Genomic DNA, 24,325 nt, shown 5'->3' on the forward strand with positions numbered 1-24,325 from the left:
TAATAACGTTATTATCCATTTATCACACGATTTCGAACATTTCACTTTAAAATGCTAGTAGTTTTCGTTAAATACTAAATACTAAGTTTACAATAGTTGCGAGAAAGTCATCTACGGTTGGCGGCGTTTAATTTCGCTCACGCACCTCCATAGGTATTGGCACGTCATACAACAAATACAACACACAATTGGCCATGTGCTTGAGAAATTCTTTGTAATTCTTTATGCGATTCCTAAATTCATCCCAAAGCGGCAACAGCGGCTTCTTGGGCTTTTGATTGATATTTTCGGTGACGGGCGTTGCACTGTCGATCATTGTTTTGTTCTGTGAAGAAAAAAATTAAAATAAATTTTCTTTCCTTCTTTTCCGATTTTGAAATACAATAATTAGAAAACTGTTATTTAGTATGTAGGGCTATTAACCGGAATCGTTGGTAAGTGCTCAATCGTAAACGACTACCTCTCCGACCGTGCTCGTATCCTCAAATGTCTTGGACGAAGGAGTACAGACTTGCCCTTAATGTCGCAGTCGATGGCGTTAAAATTTTGTCTGTTAATAACCCTAAGATTTTAGGTGTGACATTCGACAACCTATGCTCCTTCATTCCTCAAACGACCGCGATTGTTGCCAAAGTACAGAGCAGCAACAAAATCTTCAAGACGCTAGCCGGCAGCACATGAAGAGAAACGTTGTTGGCAACATACAAGGCGATCGGCCGCCTAGATGCAGTGAAACGCAGACGAGGAAGCTGCAGATATGTCAGACCACTTATATGTGGTATAAAGTCACTCGAAAGTTCGAAAATCTTTATTTTAGGTATATGGGAGCTAAGGGGTGTACTGACCGTATTCAACCCATTTTTGAACAGACATACTATTGTCAGGAAAGGATTCTCTGCAATTTTCAAATATACATACATCTCACGCATTAACGGTCTGACGAAAGCATGCCCGACGATTGGAATTTAAGTGTGCTGTGGTCATTCCTCAAAAAGGAAGACCTCACAATCTGCGCCAACTACCATGGGATAAGCCTCCTGAACATCGCATATAAGATTTTATCAAGCGTACTGTGTGCAAGAGGCCTGAAAAATCAACAACCGACCATATATTCAACATACGTCAAGTCTTGGAAAAGTCTCGTGAAAAAGAATCCACACACACCATCTCTTGTCGTTTTAAAAGCTGCTTTTGACAGGACGAAAAGGAGCTGCCTTTATGCCGCTATGTCTGAAATTTGGTATCTCCTAATACGGCTGTGAAAACTGACGGCACCAAAAGCTCCGTTAGGATCGGGAAGGACCTCTCAGAGTCATTCGATACCAAACGAGGTTACAGACAAGACGGCTCCCTATCGTGCGACTTATTTAATTTACTGCTAGAGAAAATGATTCGAGCTGCAGAACTAAACAGAGAAGGCACCATCTTCTATAAGAGTGTACAGCTGCTGGCGATGCTGATAATATTGATATTACTGGCCTCAACAACTGCACCGTTAGTTCTACTTTCTCAATACTGGATATGGAAGTGGCGCAAATTAGTCTGGTAGTGGACGAGGGCAAGTCGAAATATCTCTTGTCAGCAAACAAACAGTCGTCGCATTCGAGATTCGGCTCCCACGTCACTGTTGACAGCCATAACTTCGAAGTCGTAGTCTTTTGGAACCCACATTAACCTCAACAACAACGTCAGCCTCGCAATCCAAAGCAGAATAGCTGTTGCCAACAGATGTTACTTCGGACTGAGTAGGAGATTGAGAAGTAAAGTCCCCACTCGACGAACAATGACCAAACTCTACAAGCCACTCATCATCACTGTCTTGCTATATGTCGCATCTGATGAGTCGGTGTTACGAGTTTTCAAGAGAAAGGTTTTACGGAAGATGGAACGATGGGCTGTACGGCTATACGACGACATTGACATAGTCACCGAATCAAGAGACAGCGGCTACGCTGGCTAGGTCATATCGTCCAAATCGATGAAAACATTCTAGCTCTGAGAGCATTCGATGCAGTATCCGCCGGGAGAAGCAGAGGAAGAATAATCGCTCCCCAGAAGCATGTAAAATCAAAGTCAAAAATCATAAACAATCCTCACAACATTCTGAGACCTTACACAATACACATCGAATGAGGTTTTGTAGAGCAGCCACTTGATATCATCCAAAATGTGTTCAACAACGGCTGGTCCCGCGGATGTTTATTCGCTGCAGACGATTTCTCTCGTGAAACCGGAGTAAGCATTACACAATTGCTACCTATTCAGGCACGAACTTGACATTTTAAACTAAAACAATAATTTGTAGCCCTTTCAATCCACCCTACTAACATCCTCTTACTTTTGACCCAATCCCGTGGAAATAACCGCTTTCTTACATTAATGACAAGCTCTATTCCGACCACCGCAGTTCAGGAGAAAAAAGTTCGACATTTAGCAAAGGTGTCGGAAGTCCTTATTGTATAAACGTGTACATACTCACCATAAATGTGTAGAGATATGAAGATGGCTTTAACCCGATCGTTGTTATATGATGCGTCTCACCACTTTGTAGTCCAAAACTTTTGCCCGCCGTCAGAAAGTAAGATTCATCCTCATCGTCACTCTTATAGCGCACATTACCAGCCAAAATAGTTAGCGTCACATTTGTCAAGTCCGTCGAAATATAGTTATCCAATGTTAGTCCCGGAAAGTCGGCAACAAATATGACATCCGAGTAATTACTCCAAGCCATTACCTCATCGGTCATCGTCTTTAATTTCGGACGCATATAATTCAGTTCATTCAACAGTGGCAATGACCAACTGGTGTGCTTGAATGGTGACCACTCGGCTTTTAAGAGGTCGACACGCGGATCATAGACGCGCTGTTGAAAGCGTCCATTCATTGAGCACCAAATATCAAAATATATCGAAATATTCGTCGAACTCAGTGGGCTCGCTTGTGGATTGCGCGCATAATCGTCACGTATATTCGCCTCGATACACTTGGCATACTGATAGGCCATATCGGCATGTTTGGTCCAACGATCGTACTCTGTGAAGGCATATGGATCCAAATAGTGTACTTCACCGTTGGAATTGTCGACGAGTTTCACCGAGGTTAGCACTGTGTCGTACGTGTGCACCATCATGTTCCAGGAATAGCCATAGAGGCCTTCGGTCCAATTATTATAGCCTTTCGTGATGAAATGGGAATAGGGTAGGAATAGTTGCAGGGCACAGTAGAACAAGACGAGCCCTGCACGCAGTTTGGCAGCGAAGCAATTTTCGCCAATCTGGTCGGTACTGTTGCTGTTTGTGGATTGAGTACTTGCGGCTACAACTCCTGAAGCGGCGTTAAGTTCTGTAGCTTCTTTCGGTTCTACAAAATTTTGTGATTCCTGCTGCTTACTTTTAGCTTTACAAATGGTTGAGGAGCTGATAAATTGTAGTAAACACCTAAGACTTAATTTTCGCGGCCAACTGAAGCCAAAGAAGAGCGGCACTTCCGCCAGACATACCCACGGGAACATGCCTGTAATTTATATAATCTTACTATAAAAAATCATAACAATAAATAATTATAAAACGTACCTATAACGAAGAGACGCGAGTTCATTAAGTGAAAGCTGAGCATAAAGGGCGTGGCCAGTAATCTGGTTGCTTCCCAGGTCATAAAGAAGGCAATAGAAAAGTCGAAGATCGCCGTAAACCAATGCACAATCAGTAGATCTGTCAAATCGGATGACAACAATGAGCGAAATGGTGTAAAGACCCAGTGTTCACTAAGGCTCGACATTGCATAACCCGAAAGCCATTCCGCAGTCAACTTCTTCAGTCCGGCGTACATATAGAGCACGAAAAATTGGAACTTGATGAGAAAGTAATTCCAATAGGGCACAGTGTCCGGCATATTCGGCTGCAGGTACTTGTCCAAGGAGCTGCGATAAATGAGAAGGCATAAACTGCTATACAAACGGCAATTGACTACCCGAACTCACCAGTATCGATTGGCTCCAGTAAAGAGCAATATTGTCCCAACCAAACCGAATAAATAACTATGGTTGTTCCACGCCGGCTTATCAAGTAAGAATATATACCAATAGGGTACGATATACGCCAAGCAGCTAAGCCGATAACGATAGCCGAGCATAATGCCGAGTGCGCCCAGCCACATGAGCAGATAAATGCAACCCATCACCGGTAGTGGGAACGCCTTAATGCCATCGAAAAGCGGAAAGTGGCAATGCTGTGGCTCGCCGAAGCGTGTATCCATTTGACTGCCTCCACGCTCCTCCGCAATATCGATGCACATGGCCAAACCTGTATGTTGGAAAAAGGTTTTAAATCAAAAATAGTTCTGGTTTACGTTCATAGGTGCATAATCGTACCGTAGAGCATGCGAAAAACTCCAAGCGCTGAGGCATCGACTGGCCGATGTAACCAGCTTGTGAAGCTTGTATGCGATGTGAAGGTGTCTAACTTGTAGCCAGTACAAGAATGGAAGATGTCGTGGAGTTTACACTTTCCTTCTGGATTTGGGGTGTCCCGTGGCTTTGTTTCATCATCACCGTCTTGCTTGTAGCTAATTGTTTCATTATTCTCAATTTCTTGTTCATTACCTGCTTTGTTGCTGGCTTGATCTTTTGGTAGAACCTTGGATGCGCTTTTTGTTTTCGGCGACCTTTTTGTGGCGGTCATAGTCGTGAACAGAGTATCTATAAAGATTGTATTATGTATTAATTATGTTTGTAAGTTGACAGAATTTATAAAATCGTAATATCATTTTTCCTACTAGGCAAGCGCTCGATGTATATGAGTAAAGCGTGGATATCCATTTTCCAAGTTTTTCAATTTGTCTGCTTCTTTCTCTATTTCACTACCCAAGTTGAAGTGCTACTATAAAAGCGCAAAAACCACTCCCCAGAATTCTTCTTTCTAATTTTTCTTTGTAATCTATGAGATATTCTATATACATATATATTGAGGTTGAAGTATATTAAAGTAAGTAAAGTAAGACGTATTTTATTTTTTTCTGAACAGATACTTTTTCCAGTTAATTATCGGCGTTGACTTTCATGAAAGCCGGTTAAAGGCCTTATGAATACCATATGGACTTCTATATACCATGGGTTGATTGCTTAAAAAGGGAAGCTCGTGATTGCCAGAACGCAAGCATCCCCTTTTAGGACAATCGCGCAGCAGGGAGGTAACCAAATTAAGCCGTTTCCACGAACAGTGGATTTGGTAAAAACCATCCCCCCCGGCCGCCTAAGTCTCTTAAGTTGGAGCATTGGTAGCCATGGAATATGTCTCTTCTCATCCGGTTGAAGGCTGTGCATTCATATAGATAATGTTCCAGCATCTCATCATCCTCCATGCATGCTCAGTATTCCGCCAAATCCACTTTTTCGATTTTCTGAAGTGGGGATCTTACGGATAAATACCTTGTGATGACCCCTACAAAGTTATTAAACTCACTTTTGCCTAGAAGTAGGAGCTTTTTGGTTTGTCCACCATCAACAGTTTCCCAAAGTAACTTTGTGGTATGCTGTGTGTTCTAAGACCGGAGATGAAGGAGCCAACTGGCCTATGAGAATTGTGTCTCTAGCTCATCTGCCATTTCATTTCCTTCTATTTCTATATCACCGTGTCCACAGATGATATGAACCGAGTTACGATTTCCAGGGGCTTAATACTCCTGATGACACTTGTATAGAACTAATCTGTATACTATTAGTCAATATTCGAAGTTTCATGTCGACATTAATACCCAATAAAATCGAGGCTGCATCGTATTTCGAATACAAACTTGGGTGAAAACCACCAACACAGATTGTATGACAATTAACTAATACACACCGAACGATGCGTGTGGAAGCATACCGCAAAGTAGGCTTTTCCGCCTTAAGAGTTCATGGTGGCATGTTTCGATTCCAATATTTCATAAAAAGCGTAAAATAATCAGCAGGAAATATTTGTAAAATATTTAAGAGATTTGACGTTTTTTGTCTCACAAAAGACACTCGTTCATGATTCTTTAAAAATGGTCATTTCGGAGTAAAAACGGTGGGAGGCTACGGAATTTGCGTTAAGTAATATGTGTTTACTATTTAAACGTTACTTAAGACACATTTACAGAAAGATAATTTTTGTACAAAAGGACAATACGCCGATTATGTAAGACAACTGATGTATAGGTCTAGTAACCATGGCTGCAATATTTGTAATTTGTATTGATTATGGCTATATGGGTGGACATGATTGAACGGTCCCGAAAAAAGCCTTAGAATCCCCGACTATCTCAGAGTTGTGGTGCGGATCTACGTTAGTAATAGAAATCTGCTATACCAAACTAAAGAGAGATCACTATTCAATTCTACAGCCAAACTTGTGGAACATCAGCTATGGCGATATACAAAAACTTCAAATGCCAGAAGATTCGGTAATCACAGCACGAGCCACAAAAGAAGTGCGGACGCAAGCATGGCTTGACTTACATCGGCTCCAGTTCACTGCGGAAAAAACAGAGGTACCACTGCTAACAAATAAGTACATACCTCTCGAAATAAGTATGCAAACGACTACGGAAGAACACAAAAAGCAGTTAACAACCTAGGCGTAAGGCTGGACACCAGATTAATCTTTTGCGCACAAATTTAGCGCCGCAGGAAAGGCGCCAGAAATCAGCTCCCAACTTAACAGACTAATGGCCAGAATCGGGGGCCCAGCCAAGAAAAGAGAAAGCTTCTAATGTCGACGACTATCAGCTTCCTATTATACGTATCAGAGATCTAGGTAGATGTGCTAAAAATGAAAACCTGCGTAAGGTAGTGGCCAGAGTGCATCGTACCGCAGCCCTCAGAGTTTCGTCATATACCGAACAGCATCAAATGAAGCAATATTACTTCGAAAGTGATACTGGTAAGAACGTAACCGTCAATGGTAACCGCTATCGCAACGTTATCCGACTATTTGATGCCTGAAATTAGAGTTCGTGATATCAGCGATATTTAGTTTCAACAAGACGGCGCCACTTCCCACACATCGCATCAATCAATGGATTTATTAAGAGAACACTTCGGTGAGCTGATAACTTCACGTTTTGGGCCACCAAGATCATGTAATATCATAACGTTAGACTTTTTGTTGTGGGGATATGTACAGTCTATGCGGTCAATCGCGTTTCGACTCAGGTCTTGGAGCAAAACATCATTCACCAGTTACTAGTCGAAATGCTCGTAAATTGGACTCAACGGATGGACCATCTGAGACATAGCTACGATCAACATTTAGAAGAGATAAGCTTCAAAAACTAAATGCCAAAGTAAAAGTTGTTCTTTCAAATGATAATAAACTTTCCCCGATAAATTTTAAGTTTCTGTGTTTTTTCCTTTAAAAAAGTAGGGCATCTCGAAATGAATCACACTTTACTTTTGTTAATTTAAAGACAAAATATTTTTTTTTTTATTTTTTAGAATTTATTTAAAAATTCGACATAAATACATGCATGCATATTGTATACTAAATACACTTTGAATAAATAACTACCATTATTGTTATTATATATTTTTTTTGGTTTTCTTTATGTTTTTTTTACTAAAAAATGAACTTTATTGCAGAAATGCGAATATGCGGATTTTTAAAATTCCTACTTTTCAAACACATTCGCTTCGCTCATATGTACATGCGTAGTGCCAACAGCTGCGCGCATGCGCACAACCACCCACGCAATTGTTGTAGGTGTATGTGTGTGTGCGCGAATAGATCAGTTCTTGCTAAAATGCAATAAAATACGCCGTTTCTCGCTGTTATGGTTGTTGCTGTTATTATTGTTGTTGTTGCACACATTTTCCTTAAAATGATATAAAATACCGACAATTTGCATTTGCATTTTTGTGAAAGAAAGTCGCAATGCGCATTGCTGCAAGAAATTGCGTTGCTCATTGTTGTTAGTTGTTGTTGTTGTCATTATATATGTATTATCATATGATATCATATTTTGAAAATTTTCTAAAGAAATGCTCAAGCGACAAAAGCTTTGGGCATACTTTTGAAGACACTGCAAGCACAATTTCCATATAATTTCTTTCATGCATACAGACACATACATATACTATACGTATGTATGTATGCTTGTATACAAGTATATGCGCATGTATGTGTTAGAATGTTCGATAATTACATATGTATGTTTGCTGGCATATTTCACCTTTTACTTTTCATAAAGTTTTTAATATTTTTTATTTTAAGTTCTTCTTCTTCTTCTGCATTTCGTTCTGCAACTTCTTGAATTTGAATAAATGTAAGTGTGTTTGTGTTAGTATGCGTTATGTTTACTTGCAATATCTTAAATTCCGTCATTAAATTAAACATTTCCGTTTTTGCTTTCACACTTTTTGTCGATTTCTTTTTTAGCTTTTGCTTTTATGCTTTTCCTGCTGTTAAATCTTAAAATTCGCACTGCCGAAATTTTGCAGTGTCTTTTAAATGGTATTTACTGTGTGCTATGCATAAGATTTACATATATATTATGTATATGTTTTTTTGGTATAAAGTTTATTTTGCGAAAAATATTATTTTTTCGTTAAAGAAAATATTTTGAGGTGAAAATTGTTCGATATTAGAAATATTCATGAGTTTAGTAAAACAAAAACAAAAATATATTTATAAATTTGTTTTAAGGAAAATATTGTTTATAAATTTTTTAGTGTTTAGTTTGCATTTTGCCTTAAGAATTGAATTGGCAGACATTTATGACTGACTTCTAAAACAGTTAGTTGCTAAATTACTGACTTGCTAAGTACAAATAGTCAATAAATTTATGCATTGCCGAACAATTTCAGCGTGTTAATATATTTTTATTTTATTTAAGTTATGCATTTAGAAAATTTTTCGAAGCAGATTTTTTTTTCGTAAAAATATTTGTATTACATTTCAAAAGAAAAAATATTAAATTGCAGTTTATTTTTATAAAAATTTTTAAAATTAAATTTTTATTAAAGTTTCATTATTTTTATTTAAAGTTTTTCTCTAAACAACTTTAAGTCTTTTATATAAAAAAAAACTAAAAAAAAAATAAAAAGAAAATTATAAATAAAAAAATATATAAAAATATAATTAAAATTTAACAAAATTAGAAAAAAAATATTAAAAAATATTTTTATAAAAAGTTTTAAAGTTAATACAAATTTGAAAAAATTATTAAAGTTTCATTATCTTTATTTCAAGTTTTTCTCTAAGCAACTTTAAGTCTTTTATATAAAAAAATATTTTTTATTTTTTTTTGTTATTTTAATTATAAAATTTTTTAGAAAAAACTTTAAATAAAAATAATAATAAAATTATAAATAAAAAATATAATTAAAATTTAACAAAATTGGAAATAAAATATTAAAAAATATTTTTATAAAAATTTTTAAAAATAATATAAATTTGAAAAAAATATTAAAGTTTCATTATTTTTATTTAAAGTTTTTCTCTAAACAACTTTAAGTCTTTTATATAAAAAAATATTTTTTATTTTTTTTTTGGTTTTTTAATTATAAATTTTTTTAGAGAAAACTTTAAATAAAAATAATAAAAAAAATTATAAATAAAAAAATATATAAAAATATAATTAAAATTTAACAAAATTAGAAATAAAATATTAAAAAATGTTTTTATAAAAATTTTTAAAGTTAATATATACTTGAAAATCTATTAAAGTTTCATTACTTTTATTTAAAGTTTTTCTTTAAACAACTTTAAGTCTTTTATATAAAAAAATATTTTTTATTTTTTTTTTGTTATTTTAATTATAAAATTTTTTAGAGAAAAACTTTAAATAAAAATAAAAAAAAAAATATAAAGAAGTATTTTTAAAATATGTTTTTATTGCTAAATACAATTTGATGTAAAATTTCTTTAGAATTTTTTAAACAAAAAAGCTTAGCATATTTTGAAATCTTTGAAAAGATAAACATTTTTTTGACTCGATATATTTAAGTATATTTTTGAAATCTTTAAAAATAATTTGCACCAAAAAAATTTGTGCAAAGTTTTAAAATATTTTTTGGAATTTTTTAGTTTTTATAAAATATCAGGTTTTGAAATTTTTAAAAAGTTAGAAATTTTGCAATTTCATGTTTTTCGAAAATATATTTTTAAACTTTATTTTTAAAATGTAAGAAATTTTTTAACTCAAAAAAGTTTAATATATTTATTAGAAAATTTTAAGGAAGTTGAAATTTTTATAAATATCGAAAAATTTTGTGGAATGTTGATTGATTTTTATAAAAATTTTCGAAATTTTTTTTTATAAAATTTATTTTTAAATATTTAGAAAATATGAAACTAAACATTTTTTTTATAAATTTATTAAAAATTTTTGAAGAATTTGACTTCTTTAATATATATCAAGAAGTTTTCGAGAAATCCCTGTTAGAATTTTTCAAAATTTGTTCGGAAATTGGATTTTTAAACCTTGCATATTAGAGGATTTTACTTTAGATTTATTTTTATTTTAAAATTTTTGAAATAAAGCCACAAGCCGCCATTAATAAAAATTATAAAATCTGCATTTCATAACTTCATAAATATTTTATTTAGAATTTTCTTATTAATGCTAAATGAATTATTTGTGTGCTTACATATACATACATAGTATTTATTAAAAAGTTACGCGCAAATTTTTGAAAAATATTGAATATATTCGAAAATACTTTCTCTGGTCATTTCATATAGTATGTAACCAATAGTGAATTCGCTGTTGTTAACTCGGTTATAATCGCGTAAGCGTAAAGAAGAAGAAAAAGTGCTTTGCGGTTAGAAGTTTTTGAAAATAATTATTTTTTTTTTAAGTTTCACTTCTCTTTTTATTAAATATTAGTTTATATAAATATAGACGTTGTTTTTCTATTTCAAGTAACTGGAACTGCGTTAGGTGCTTGAAAAAAAACTAATTCAGAATTTTTTTAAGTTTCAAAAACTTGTTTTCAGAATTTTTTAAATTTTGAAATATGTTTTTTCATGATAATGCCTAAATGCTTCAAAAAATTTCAAATTCAGAATTTTTTCAATTTCATAAACCCTTTTTTTTAATGAATTTGATAATATGATCTTGAAAAAAATCTTTCAAATTCAGATATTTCACATTTCAAAAACTTCTTTTCTCATGATTATGCTTGAAAAAATTAAAATTGAAAATTTTTTAAATTTCAATTCTTTTTAATGAATTTGATCACTATATTTAGAATTTTTAAATTTCAAAAACTTCTTTTTTCAAGAATTTTGGTATTATGTATTTGAAAAAAATACTTCAAATTAAGAACCTTTTAAATTTCAAAACACTTTATTTTTTAATAAAATTGGTCACTATGTGCTTGAAAAGGAAAATCTTTTAAGTTCAGATTTTTTTTTGAATTTCAAAAACTTCTTTTTTCATGATTTTAGGTAATAGCATATATATAATTATTCATATTGGAAATATTATAAGCTTAAAAAAAAATCAAATTCAGAATTTTTTCAATTTCAAAAAAAACTTTTAAACTCAGAATTTTTTAAATTTCCAAAACTTCTTTTAAATGTTTATGTTTAAAAAAATTAAAATTCAACATTTTTTTGTTTTCAATTCTTTTTAATTAATTCGATCACTATATTCAGAAATTTTAAATTTCAAAAACTTCTTTTATCAATATTTGTTGTATTATGTGTTTGAAAAAAATACTTCACATTAAGAACCTTTTAAATTTCAAAATACTCTTTTTTAGTGAATTTGATTAAAATATGCTTGAAAAATTTTTTTTTAAGAATCTGATCAAATATTTTAAGTTCAGATTTTTTTGAATTTCAAAAACTTCTTTTTTCATGAATATGGGTAGTAGCATATTAAATAGTATATAAACATTCATATTGGAAATATTTAGTTTTTTTTTATAAATAATGTTAATTTATCCTATTTATAAAAGTGCGGTTAGCGCTAAAATTCTTTTTAAAGTTTTGAAATTTAGTAGCAATATTTTTTTTATTATTTTCACAACTATTTTTTCCAATGAAATTACATGAATGGTAAAAACTAAACATAAAGTAATACATGCTGTTAAGTTCAAAACTATTTTTTCTTATGAAATTACATGGAAATTATAAAAAAATATTTATATATATAATAATGCAAATTTATGCTTTTAAATATAGTAAAAAGTATACGTGTATTTGTAAGTATTTGGTATTTGCTTTACAGTAGCGCTAATCGTACTAAAATATTTATGTTTTTTGGTTTTCTAACTTCGTCTGCGTGTTACATATGTATGTATGTCTTTAAAGGGAATATTAGTTGCAAATAGATGCATAATTTTTGTTTAGATAATTTCCACTTCGTGTCTGCTTTACGGTATCATTTGGTTATGTACTGGTTATGTACGTCTCTTAAATGTTTTAAATATAGTTTTCTTTTTTCGTTTGCGTTGATAAGTGTGTAAGTACGACAAATATTCATTATTATTTTGCTTTGTAAATTACTAGATAAATCATGCACATAATTTCTGCATATAAATAGATATATTTTAGCATTGTGACTGCTTCTATATAAAACTGTATATTTCAGTTATTTTCGCCAATTTCACATTTTAAAACACTTGAAATGCTTCACCATCGCAGCTGGTGCGTAATGAATTTAGCAGCATTTATTTGCCATTAAAACTTTTCCATGAATTTTCCGAAAACAATACCATGCGATTGTTTGTATGTATGTTAAATGTTTGAAAATTAAAGCCAAGCCCTTGTTAGTGGCGAGCTCGGCTTAATTCATATTGGAAAATGTAGAAAATGTACATAAATGTGCCATTTTTGTTTTTGTATTTCAAAATCGTACACATTCCCATTACATTTATGTAAGTGTGTATGTTCGGTTCTCATTTTTTTCTATCCCCTATCAGTCGAGCTGTTAGCCATTGAATCGCTCGTTATTGTTTCAACCCCATTGCCGTGTATATACATAAGTTTATATATACGTTGCGCGCTCGCGTTCCCCCACCCATCTGCATCGCCCACTTAGCGGAAAAGCGAAGGACTTTGTCTCTATCGTACACACATGCCATGCCCCTAACCGTTTATGCTCTCGCCGGCGACTTCCTCAACTGCTGCCGTGCCTGCTGCCCGTTCGCCCACTTCCTCTTCTTCATCTATTTCTACTTCTGCTTCCTCCTCTTCGGCCGCTGGCGTTGCATCAGACACGTCATTCGTTTCGTTTTCCGGCATTGCTGCTTCCACTTCCCACACGCCCTCGTCTGCTGTTTCGCGATACTGTGCTTGTGTTTCCTCGGTTTGCACTTCATTTAGCGCCGCTTCATTGTTGCCTACGTTCTTCACCTGTTTTCCTGCATTGTCACAGTTCGCTGGCGTTGTTGTGCCCGTTTCAGCCGCCGCCGGTGTTTCGTCGTGCTGCAATACCGTTGTCGCAGTCGGAGTCGCAGTCGCAGCCGGTTGTTGTGGTCGCGACTCCATTTGCTTTTCGTTCTTTTCGTGCTTTTCGTTATCACCCTCCCCGCCGTTCTCCTCCCCATCCTCCTTTGTTCTTTTCCGCTTCTTCTTCTTCGTATTTATCCGTCTGCGATTAGCGCCCTCGTCCACCCGCCCTTCAATGGCTTTGCCTTATATACGATTCTGATTCAATTGCGAACGTGGTGTGAATGGACTGACCATAACACCACTGGGCCAGATATTCTCATTGAATAGCTCATTGAAACGATAATCCGGTATGGAAATCTTAAATTTACAATATGACAATTGCGATAGATTCGCATCGTTCTTCACCAATTTGGTGCATTTGACTAGATTCTTATTGATCTTCAATTCCTCAGCCAAATGCTCGATAATGTCATCCTCACTAGTGGAGGTTGCGAATTTGCCCACCTGCACCCAGCGCCCATAATCGCAGACAACTTGCAGACGATCCGAATTACAGTTGTTACCAACGACGATGAGATTATTGGTTTGCTTCTTCGGGTCCACATTGTTCGCGTTGCCGAATTGGAAATATTGCTGATACATACGTGTCGAGATCTGATTCACGCCATTGTAGACTTTATTCAGTTTCTCCTCCATCGTCTGCAGTTTGGCGGCTAGCGCTTTGGGCGATTGATTTTTACATTCCTCACAATTGAAGGAAATCAAAGGGTTCTTCTGAATCGCATCGTAGATGGCATCGTCGATATTCACGCAAGTGCGATGAAACTTTTTCATGCAATCGTCTGAATTGCAAATGACGATGCCCTCCTTGCTAATCGATTTTTTGCACTTTCCACAATTTTCGGCCATTTTGCTGGATTTTTAGTTCGTTTAGTTCAGTTAGGCTGACGATGCGTTTTCTACTGTTGTTCAATACACGTAACGGTAGTTTGCTAGTGTTTAACACTTTGCCACTATTTTGTCGGTATAACAGGAGAAGTGTGTGAAAAAAATCCACCAGTACCTACTGAAGGCTGAAACTGAATTAATTGAACCAACCCGTGCTGAACCGAACACTGAACAACGGAATGGAATGAGGTACCCGTACAGTGGAGAAGTAGAATATTTGCTGAAGTGCGTGAGAAGTTGTGTGTGCCGCTTTCGCCTAAGCCGGTAACTGTTCCGAACGCTCCGAGTGCTGCTGTTCAACTGTTCGCCGTTTCGAAAGCAGTTACTCCCTGTCGGCTTTTCGGCTGATTTTCCAATGCACATACTATATACATAATTTATTCAAGTCTATGTATGTGTATCGAAAGTATGTACTTGTGTACACACTTTCATGAGAATTTTCGTCCACAACACACGTAGCTCCTCACCTCATTCGCACCCCTCGCTGCCGCTGCAGACCACTTGTGCTTTTGCCACTAGGCACGGCAACGTCATATGCCGTCGTTTAACACGACTCTGTCGTATCGCTTTTGTCATGTACACAACCCCTACTACTACCTTTTTGCGCTTAAGTAATTCATCCCTCAACCCCTATTTGCGTTCGTGCGCTTTGTGTAATCGACACTCAGCTGTGTACACTGCTTGGTTAGTTACCGTGTTCGTCAGCCAGTTCTATGACCCTTGTTGTAGTTTTGTTTCCTGTTTTATTCGGTTACTTCGGTTCTTCGAAGTTCATTTGGTAGTCGTTCCACAAAAGCCAGTGTTCGTTAACGGTGGCAAAATATTTATTTGTGGAAACCAACCCCGTGGTAAGTTTTTTGATTCAATATATGGTATATATAACCTCAAAGTATACTTGGAGAAGCAAAGGTGGATTCCGTTGTATGTATGGAATTATTTTTCATTCTGACTTACTTATTCTTCTATTTGCTACAACTTGTATAAGCGGCGTTTCTAAGGAGGTTATGTTGAAAAAATCAATTTAATTTGAATCATGCTACAGTTGTTAGTATATTACTATTTTAAAGGGTCTTTATGAAGAATTTGAACTGAAATGGAACTAGAAAGGAAAAATGCCAAATGCCACTTATGATTTACGAGATCTGTAAGAGTAGATTATATAAGAGATCACAAGTTTGACCGCAAATTAAAAATGCAAATTCGCTTCCCTCTTTTGGGATACAGCTATATTGTGGATGTTAAGGTGCATTGCCAAATTTTTTTTTCGAAAACTTCGTTTATAACCTAACTCCGACTGGTCGTAGGCTTGAACAGGGTATATTAGTTTGTCACGAAGTTTGTAACACCCAGTAGGAAGCGTCGGAGACCCTATAAAGTATATATATAAATGATCAGTATGTTGAGCTGAATCGATTTAACTAGTCCCTCAGTTTTTAAGATATCGTTTTGAAATTTTGTTAACGTCATCATCTCTTCACGATCGCATATAAGCTGCCATAAAACTGAACGATCGTCAATAAAGTTCTTGATTGGAAACCTTTGCATCAGTGTATTAATGTCATTGGCCATAAAAACCGCGCTTTCTGCAAGTTGTACAAAAAAGCGAAGCAAATGGGTCTGATAGTGAACGAGGGCAAGACGAATTAATTCCTGTCATGAAACTAACAGTCGTCGCACTCGAGACTTGGCTCCCAAGTCACTGTTGACACCTATAACTTCGAAGTCGTAGACTTTTAGAACCCACAGTAACACCAACAAAACGTCTTTCTCGAAAATAATAATTCTTGCCAACGGTGCTACTTCGGATTGAGTAGGCAATTGAGAAGTAAAGTTCTCTCTCGACGAATATAGACCAAATGCTACAAGACACTCTTTATTCCCGTCCTGCTATATGGTGTAGAGGCATGCATAATAGCAATATCTGGTCTGTCAGCCTTACAAGTTTTCGAGAGGAAGATTCTACGGAAGATTTTCGGTCCTTTGCGCATTGGCAACGACGAATACCACAGTCGAAGGAACGATGAGTGGTACGGCGACATTGACATAGTTCAGCGAATTAATTATTTGTTATATCGCTCGAATGGATGGCAACACTCCAGCTCTGAGAGTATTCGACGCAGTTCCGCCGAGAGAAACAGAAGCAGAGGAAGACCTCCGTTTCGTTGAAAAGATCAGGTGGAGAAGGACTTAGCTACGTTTGGAATTTCCAATTGGGGCCAAACAACAAAAAGGAAGAACCGCGTGATACCGTTAATAAAGAAGAAGAGTTTATACACTAATCGCCAATCCTCAGACAAACTGTTCGCGTTGCAATTTTATCTGAGCCTATATCAAAAGTGTAATATGAACAAGTTGTTGAGACGATTCGGTTTTTAGACTCGAAAAATGTTCATATTGACGACAACAAATTGATCGATCAGTTGGCAAATTTGAATGCGTTCTTGAAATCGAAAAAATGGCGTTTGCAAAATTTCAAAACGATATCTTAAAAACTGAGGCACTATATACAGACATACAGACAGACATGGCTAAATCTTCGACGCTTCCTTCTGGGTGTTACAAACTTTGTGGCAAACTTAATATACCCTGTTCAGGGTATAAATATTATTTAGTATTCATTTTTCACATTCTTTCACATCGAAAGAATGATCTAAGAAAAAAGGACAAAAAAACTATGGAGTTGGGCGGTTAGGTAAAAGTTAGTGACCAAATTCGATTAATTTCATACATATGCAACGAGACTGATTTTGACTGAGACCGATACTACCCTACTTATGGAGATCAAACTTCACACAAACATAAAAAAGGTTATTTTAGTCTAGGGAAAAAATTTTCATCGATTCTGTGTGCACGCGCAGTTTATATGGACCGAGTCAAATTTGATCCTGAGACATGGAAAAATTCTTACATTCATTACGTTGATCACTCTCATTAATCTCATTTGATTTATTAAGTATCTGACCTTCTAAAAGAAGTGACAGAAAATGTCATGTTTCTACTAGCGTAAGATTTATTTTTCAAATAAGAATAATGCAGCACTTGGAGTTAGTCTTCTTTTGAAATTAGACTACCATTAATGGTATTCGCTAATCCGACTACATAACCTATAGTGTTAATATTGAGATGTCAACGAGCTCATGCATATTTTAATTATATTTCCAGAAGATATGTTTTGCCTGGTTTTGCATGCACTCAGTAGTTTTATGTCTTTAACTAAATTATGAAACAGTTCGAACTTTCATATACGTTAATATCAGCCACAAGGACGACAGCTTGATGTATTATTTTTTCTTTCTTTTTCTTTTCTTGCATTAAATTTCCTTCCAACTTCCAATAAATCTTATTTTTACCACGAACAGAACATTTCTTTCACCATGAGTAAAGACAACTTTACTAATACAACCCTTCTAAACCATTTACCTCTACTATTTATATCCTGAACAAGGTATAATAAGTTTGCCACTATGTGTGTAACACCCAAAAGAAACTTCAGAGACACTTTGAAGTATACTGTATAACTATATTGTATCTGTCCTGTATTTCTGCCCAGTCACTAAATCGTTTGTCCAGTAAAATAGTTGTACTATATGGTTCCTTACTCTATCGGTAGAAATTGTTTTAGTCGTTAAGTCGGGAATATTGTCATAAGGAGGTCGGCACTGAAAATTGCCATTTTGAGTCCCCTTCATGTATAACAATTCTATAGATCCATATTCTACAAGTACCAACATATTTTTGTTATAAAACGATGTTATAACTTGATTATTAATCTATTGTTCCAATATTCCCAAAATGCGTTGAAAAGTTACTGTCTTTGTGCGTCTTTTTCGATATACCTGTACTATGCCGATTTGCCGAAAATTTACGACTACAAGTAGACACGCGGCAATAATTATCCCTCATAACAACTGTCAGCCTCATATTGCAAGTTAACGATCTATTTGAATAACACCTGCTGGGAACCCTATATTCCAGACCAAGCCTCTTCTGATTACCATTTTCCAGTCGGCTCGAAAACTCACTATACTTTTACATCAGAACAGGATCTCAAAAGATAGTCGTAGTCGCCAAGCCGGCGCACATCCACAAATTGCCATAAAGCTGAGAAAATGTTATGAATTTAAATGGCCAATATTTTGAATAATAATAACACTATTGCACATTTAAATTAATGCTTAAGTTTTGAAAAAAACGTGAATACAGTAAAAAATCCAATATATAGCACATATAGAACGAAACGTTGAATTAATCACGAGGTAAATGGAGATCTCAAATAGTTCCGTCTGAGGAATATACTTATAATATACATATAAGGCTGCTGCGCTCTTAAGTTTTTGGATGTAGTACTAGATAGGAAACGTGATGGCAGTGGAAAGAGATTTTTTCCTTAATATGAGATTTTTGTTTTCATTTTATAAAATCCCTCATCTCAAAAATATTTTAAAACAAGTCTGGTAACTTGGGTTCAAAAAATCGTAATTTTTTTGCTTAATTTGAAAGTATAATGTCTTGAGAATATACTGTGAAAATTTCAGACAGAAATTCGAAATATTTCGGGAGTTATAATGAGTTTCCTAGAGCGCCTAGGAAAGGCCGAACTTTAAACGAGTTTTTCTCAAAACATTGTTTTTCTGGTCGGCCCGGGTCCTAACTTTTTTTCTACTGAACCGATTGCTTTCAAATTTTAAAAGGCTGTTCTACACACTTTCACCCCTAACTTTTTAGTTAGTTATATATAGACAGACGTTTTCTTTACAAACCTCATGGCAAACTTAATATTTCTTGTTCAGGGTACAAGAAGAAGCTTCTTTACTTGCAGTTTTTGCTGTGCAAGATTTTGAGTCTACACTTAACGTGTGATACTCACACTCTCCATACATGCGGTTACCTTCAGGCTTTCTAAGAGAGCTAATAAAACTTAAAACTATTTATTTTGATTGTTATATGAAATTCATACGAGTTCTAGAACCTTCTGCCGAAAATCTTAAAATATGAACTTCAGATTTTTCCAGATCCAAATCGGCTGTATTTAACAGGCATTAAATATATTTTCGTATAATCAGCAGACATAGACTTAACGATATCTAGGTTCCGACACCAAATTCTACGAAACAAACTACTAAATTAGTTTTCATACACTGTACGGATGTTCATTACTGTGTCACTACATCACTACAGGACATGCTCAACTCCTTTGTATTAGCTATGTGTGCCAAAAATGTTTTTGTTATTTATTTGTAAGGCAGCAGTTTGTGCTTTCCCTTCCAACTTTACTCATTTATTCTAAAAATACATGCATCAACAACGTCGGAAATCAAAGCAGTTCCTGCACGTCGTTTTGTTTACCATCAAGCGCCTGATGCCAAATGCCAAAAATGCGCTGGGAGTGTGGCACGTGCAACAACTCAGCACTTACCTGCCAATCCAAAATGTTTGTCACCCAAATTGATGTTATTTTTAGTCAATATTTGTTGAATATGCTAATTTTGGCAACGAAGTTATCAAATTATAGTTTGTATGTATTGGTTTTTGTTGATAAAGAATGTAATTTTTAAATTTAACAAAAGCAATGGTAGTACTTTTCGTATACACTTTGGAGGAAAAATGTGCACCAAAACACGAATTTATATAAGGTTATGATGTTTTTCTGGAAGCTTTCAGGGCAAACGATAGCAAAACTCGCCCGCACCAATGGCAACACAACTGAAGCTGAACCACACAGATGCGCTGTATTTATACGTTACAAGCGAGCGCTGCGTGTACTTGCACACCTACATATGTACGCATATGTATATGTATATGAATTTATTACATATTTATGTAATGCTCACCGGTGGTATCAGGAAACTGCTGCTACTCTTTTGTGGTGGGCGCTGCTCTAGTTATTGTGAGCATCTTTGTTGGCTTCTTTTGTTGTTGGTGGTGTTATGTTTGTTCTTGAAGCTCTTTTTGTTGGTGTTGTTATATTTGTTGTTTATTCTCTTTATTGTTGTTGTTGCTGTTGTTCCTATTGTATTTGTAGTTGTTGTTTTTGTTATTGTTGTTCCTACTGTTTTTGTTGTTATTATTTTTGTTGTCGTTGTTGTTGTTGGTTTCTCTTATTACCTCGTCACCGCTTATGTGTGTACACGCAACGACAGTCAAGCTGATGCGACAGGGCAATTGCGCATGTCCTTGCCAAGTTGAGCTGCTCACAAAGCTGACATCGCAATGTGTCTCGTTCAATGTTGATGCTGTCGTTAATTATGTGTAATTGTATTAGTAGTTAGCGCTTTGGAGTTGGAGTGCGAAAGCGCAAAACAAAATTAACGAATGCCAGATTGCGTATACGCCATGGCTACCTTTTGATGCTCAGCTGTTTGGCTTTGCATGTGCGTCTATATATAGTATATATATATATATATATATATGTGTACATGCGTGTGTGCTTGCACATCACAACACATTTCACCGTTATACTCCAGTCGCCTGTCTGTGTGGGTGAGTTTTTTCTGCTAAATATCTGAGCCAAGTCTATTGTTACCTATCGGACTGCTCGTACGTCCTCAGTAATGCAATCCCGGCATAAATTAATTGGTGTTGTGCCAACTAGGAGGACTTGTGTAGCCGTCAACAAGACGCGATGCTATCTTCATGGCATGTCTGTTGTGTAGTGGCTGCATTTAAATTAGGTGCATATGTGGGTGCTAATGTGGCATTGTTGACGTGCCAATGCTTTAAGTTGTTATGTTTGGCTACAGATGCGTTTTGGCAATGGGAAGAGGAAGTGTTGTATCGCAGTGAAAGTATTCGCTGTCCAATTATCTAGTCATCTAGTGTGACAGCCTAAAAACGGCAATTTTAAAAATAAGAAAACTACTTTATCAACTATTCTAAAAATTAGGTTTATAGTTATAACTATATTTTAGCAATATATAATAATATTTTGAAAAAAAAAAACAATTTTATGTTATTGAAGTAACTCACAATTTTCAACGGCGCTAAAAACAAGTACTTCCTTCTTCATATATGAAACCTAAAAAACTCTCTTCTCTTCTTCTTTAATGGCGTAGACACCACTTAAGCGGTTATGGCCGAGTTAAAAATAGAGCGCTAGTCGTTTCGTCTTTTCGCAATTTGACGGCATACCGTCAACTCATAAGATGTTGTCATCGACCATGCCTCTGCACCATATATCAGAATGGTATTTTAGGCGGATTTTGAAGTCAACGATATAAATATCATCAGCGTTCGCTAGCAGCTATACGCTCTTAGAGAGGATTGTACCGTCTCTATTTAGATCTGCAGTTCGAATTATTTTAAAATTAACGGTTCTTCTTCTTCTTTACTGGCGTATGTAGACATCGCTTCACTTGGGAGTGGCCAGAGATGATTATTTTACATATCCGTTTGAAGGCGAAGCATCCCTTCCACAAGATTGTGCGCTGGGTTTGGGACCCGCCACGTAAAAGACAGTACCAATGAAAACTAATGGACAGCCTCGGATAAGATGGCGACCATGGCAAACAAAATAAGGATTACGATTTGAGGGCATGCACTTGGAATGTCCGGTCGCTTAATCAACAACTCGGTATAAGGGAACTGTGGGACGGCATTTCAAACGCCTTACGTACAGCTGCAACCGAAACCGTTGGTTTTCGGAAAGTGCAAAAGAACAGCTGGTACGACGAGGAGTGCTGTGCCGCAGCAGAGAGAAAACAGACTACCTACCTCGCAACGGTTACGATCGATCACAACACGTGCGGAATGGGATAGATACCGAGAGTTGAAGAGGGAAGCGAGACGGATTTTTCAGACAGAAAAAGAAAGAGGCTGAAATGCGTGAGTACGAAGAGCTTGAAAAGCTGGCCAATAGGGGTAATGCTCGAAAATTCTACGAAAGGATGTCTTCCTCTTCCTCTACTTCCCCCGGCGGGTACTGCTTTCAGAGCTGGAGGGTTTTCGTCCATTCGGACAATATGACCTAGCCTGCGTAGCCCCTGTCTTTCAATTCACTGAACTATGTCAATGTCGTCCTCGATCTCGTACACCTCATCGTACTGTCGATTGTGGCATTCGATTGCTAATCCGCAAAGACCAAATCAACTCATCATATGCTGTCATCGTCCATGCCTCTGCACCATATAGCAGGTCAGGGATGATGAGTGACTCGTAGTGTTTGGTCTTTATTCGTCGAGAGAGGATTTTACTTCCCAATTGCCTACTCAGTCCGAAGTAGCACCTGTCGTCAAGATTTATTCTGCGTTGGATTTTGAGGCTAATCTTGTTGTTGGTGTTAATGCTGGTTCCAAGATAGACGAAATTATCTACAACTTCAAAGTTATGGCTATCAACAGTGACGTGCGACGACTATTTTTTGATGACAGGAGATATTTCCTCTTGCTCTCTTTCACTAGCAGATCTATCTGGGTTGTTTCCTTATCTAGCCTTGTCTGAAACCTCGTTTGGTATTGAACTGTTTGGTATTGCGTCAACGTCAGTTTATACGGCCGTATTAGCTATTAGCAGCTCTTTTTCGTCCTGTCAAAAGCATCTTTGAGATCGACGAAGAGCTGGTGTGTGTCGATCTTTTTTCCACGGGTTTTTCCCAAGTTTTGGCACATGACCGTATTTGAATAGCAGCACGGTCGGCAAATCATCGGCCCAGCTTTGTTGTTCTTCAGACAGGTAATAAAGGCTGCTTTGTAAAAGTTAGAAAACAAAAAAAATTTAATTTCATTTCATTTCAATTATTTCATTCTATAGTTCGAATAAGCGAATTTTTACTGCAGGAACGATTTCTAGTACACTGGACTATATGTATTTCTTTTATTTTCAAAAAGCTGAAGAGTTTTCGCAATTGTTTTTTTTTTAGCCCAAATTTTTTGTATTAAAATATTGGTGCATATTTGTAAATATTGACATTTCGTAATATTCCTGACTATTAAAGCACACGTGTATGCAAATATGTTCATAGGTGTTTATCCAGCTGCTCCCATGACACCATTGACTCTCATATTAACTTGACTTTCTCCCAATTTATTCTTAGCATAATTTAGAATTTATAATAGCCATTTCAACTGTACCTACACACTTGCCAGATCGGCATAAGTATTCCTTCCATGCACATCCTAAAATACATACAAAAACAAAAAAAAATACACATTCAAAATCCCTTACGAGCATTTCATTAACCATAAAGTTCACAGATTTTCACATTCGACAAATGAAAAATGGCGTGAGATTTTAGTTGTCAAGAAAACACGAGGTTATACTTAAAGTTTCATGAAAATAAACCTAAGGACTATGCCAATCCTTTTTGTATTCGTTGCTTCACTATGCCAGGCACATACATACATACCTGCATAAATACACAGTTATATACACAGACATAGGTGTATGTTGTGTATTTATTTATGCACATACAATATTTGCTAGAAAACGCTCGTGTGGTTTGCCAAGTCCAATCGTCGCCAAGCTCATAAATATTTACTTACTTCGATGGTAAACACTTGCTATCCGAACTACACTACACCCACATATACATATATGCCTGCCACCTTATGTTGGCGATATATATCGCCTTAATTGGTTCGGACAAGTTTAACTTGTTAGCTTGTTGTTGTGGCTTTATTGGATTTATATTTAATCGGTAAATCCTTTAACGTGTCCTTAGACAATAGCTCTTTTAATTGAAATACCATAAATTAATGTTTATGTCTCTAATCTTATGCAGATAAATGTGAAGGTAACCGCAAATTAAACATAACCAGTATTCTATAATACCTAAAATTGTGGTGGCGACACACGCCCGGAGAATGCGGCTGATAGACCGAGATGACTGCAGGAAATATCTAGAGTAAGGCATCAGGGAAACAATGTAGCATCTCTTGTGCACTTGTCCTGCATTGTCAAGACTACACTGTAAGCATCTGGAGTCCCCACGGAATAATACACTGGAGGAGGTATCGACAGTGAGGAGAGTCTGTTAAAATTCGCGTCAAGTGCGTAGCACTTTAAAGGATGACTACTAC

At 35.9% G+C, this 24,325-nt stretch overlaps 2 protein-coding genes across 2 annotated transcripts; both read right to left on the reverse strand.

The window, feature by feature from the left end:
• Positions 1-36: 36 nt before the first annotated feature.
• On the reverse strand, positions 37-20,017 carry LOC105223278 (vitamin K-dependent gamma-carboxylase). The gene is made up of 6 exons (XM_049458637.1): positions 19,729-20,017; positions 4,370-4,696; positions 3,980-4,301; positions 3,573-3,919; positions 2,480-3,513; positions 37-325 (listed from the first exon to the last, which is right to left on the reverse strand). Exons 2-6 carry the CDS (start codon positions 4,677-4,679, stop codon positions 128-130), a joined length of 2,211 nt encoding a protein of 736 aa, XP_049314594.1. The 5' UTR covers positions 4,680-4,696; positions 19,729-20,017; the 3' UTR covers positions 37-127.
• LOC105223279 (uncharacterized) lies at positions 11,752-14,627 on the reverse strand. The gene has a single exon (XM_011200953.3). The coding sequence runs from the start codon at positions 14,271-14,273 to the stop codon at positions 13,608-13,610; it is 666 nt and encodes a 221-aa protein (XP_011199255.1). The 5' UTR covers positions 14,274-14,627; the 3' UTR covers positions 11,752-13,607.
• Positions 20,018-24,325: the final 4,308 nt, after the last annotated feature.

This window comes from Bactrocera dorsalis, chromosome 5 (assembly GCF_023373825.1).
Source record: "Bactrocera dorsalis isolate Fly_Bdor chromosome 5, ASM2337382v1, whole genome shotgun sequence".
NCBI classification, from domain to species: domain Eukaryota; kingdom Metazoa; phylum Arthropoda; class Insecta; order Diptera; family Tephritidae; genus Bactrocera; species Bactrocera dorsalis.

Bases quoted from the DNA above. Each gene is read 5' to 3' on its own strand.
- LOC105223278 (XM_049458637.1), bottom strand. From the start codon at position 4,679: ATGACCGCCACAAAAAGGTCGCCGAAAACAAAAAGCGCATCCAAGGTT. The intron at 3,920-3,979 runs GTGAGTTCGGGT...CATTTATCGCAG, and splicing joins ACTGGAGCCAATCGATACTG to CTCCTTGGACAAGTACCTGC. The intron at 326-2,479 runs GTGAGTATGTAC...TTTTCTTCACAG, and splicing joins CATATCTCTACACATTTATG to AACAAAACAATGATCGACAG.
- LOC105223279 (XM_011200953.3), bottom strand. From the start codon at position 14,273: ATGGCCGAAAATTGTGGAAAGTGCAAAAAATCGATTAGCAAGGAGGGC.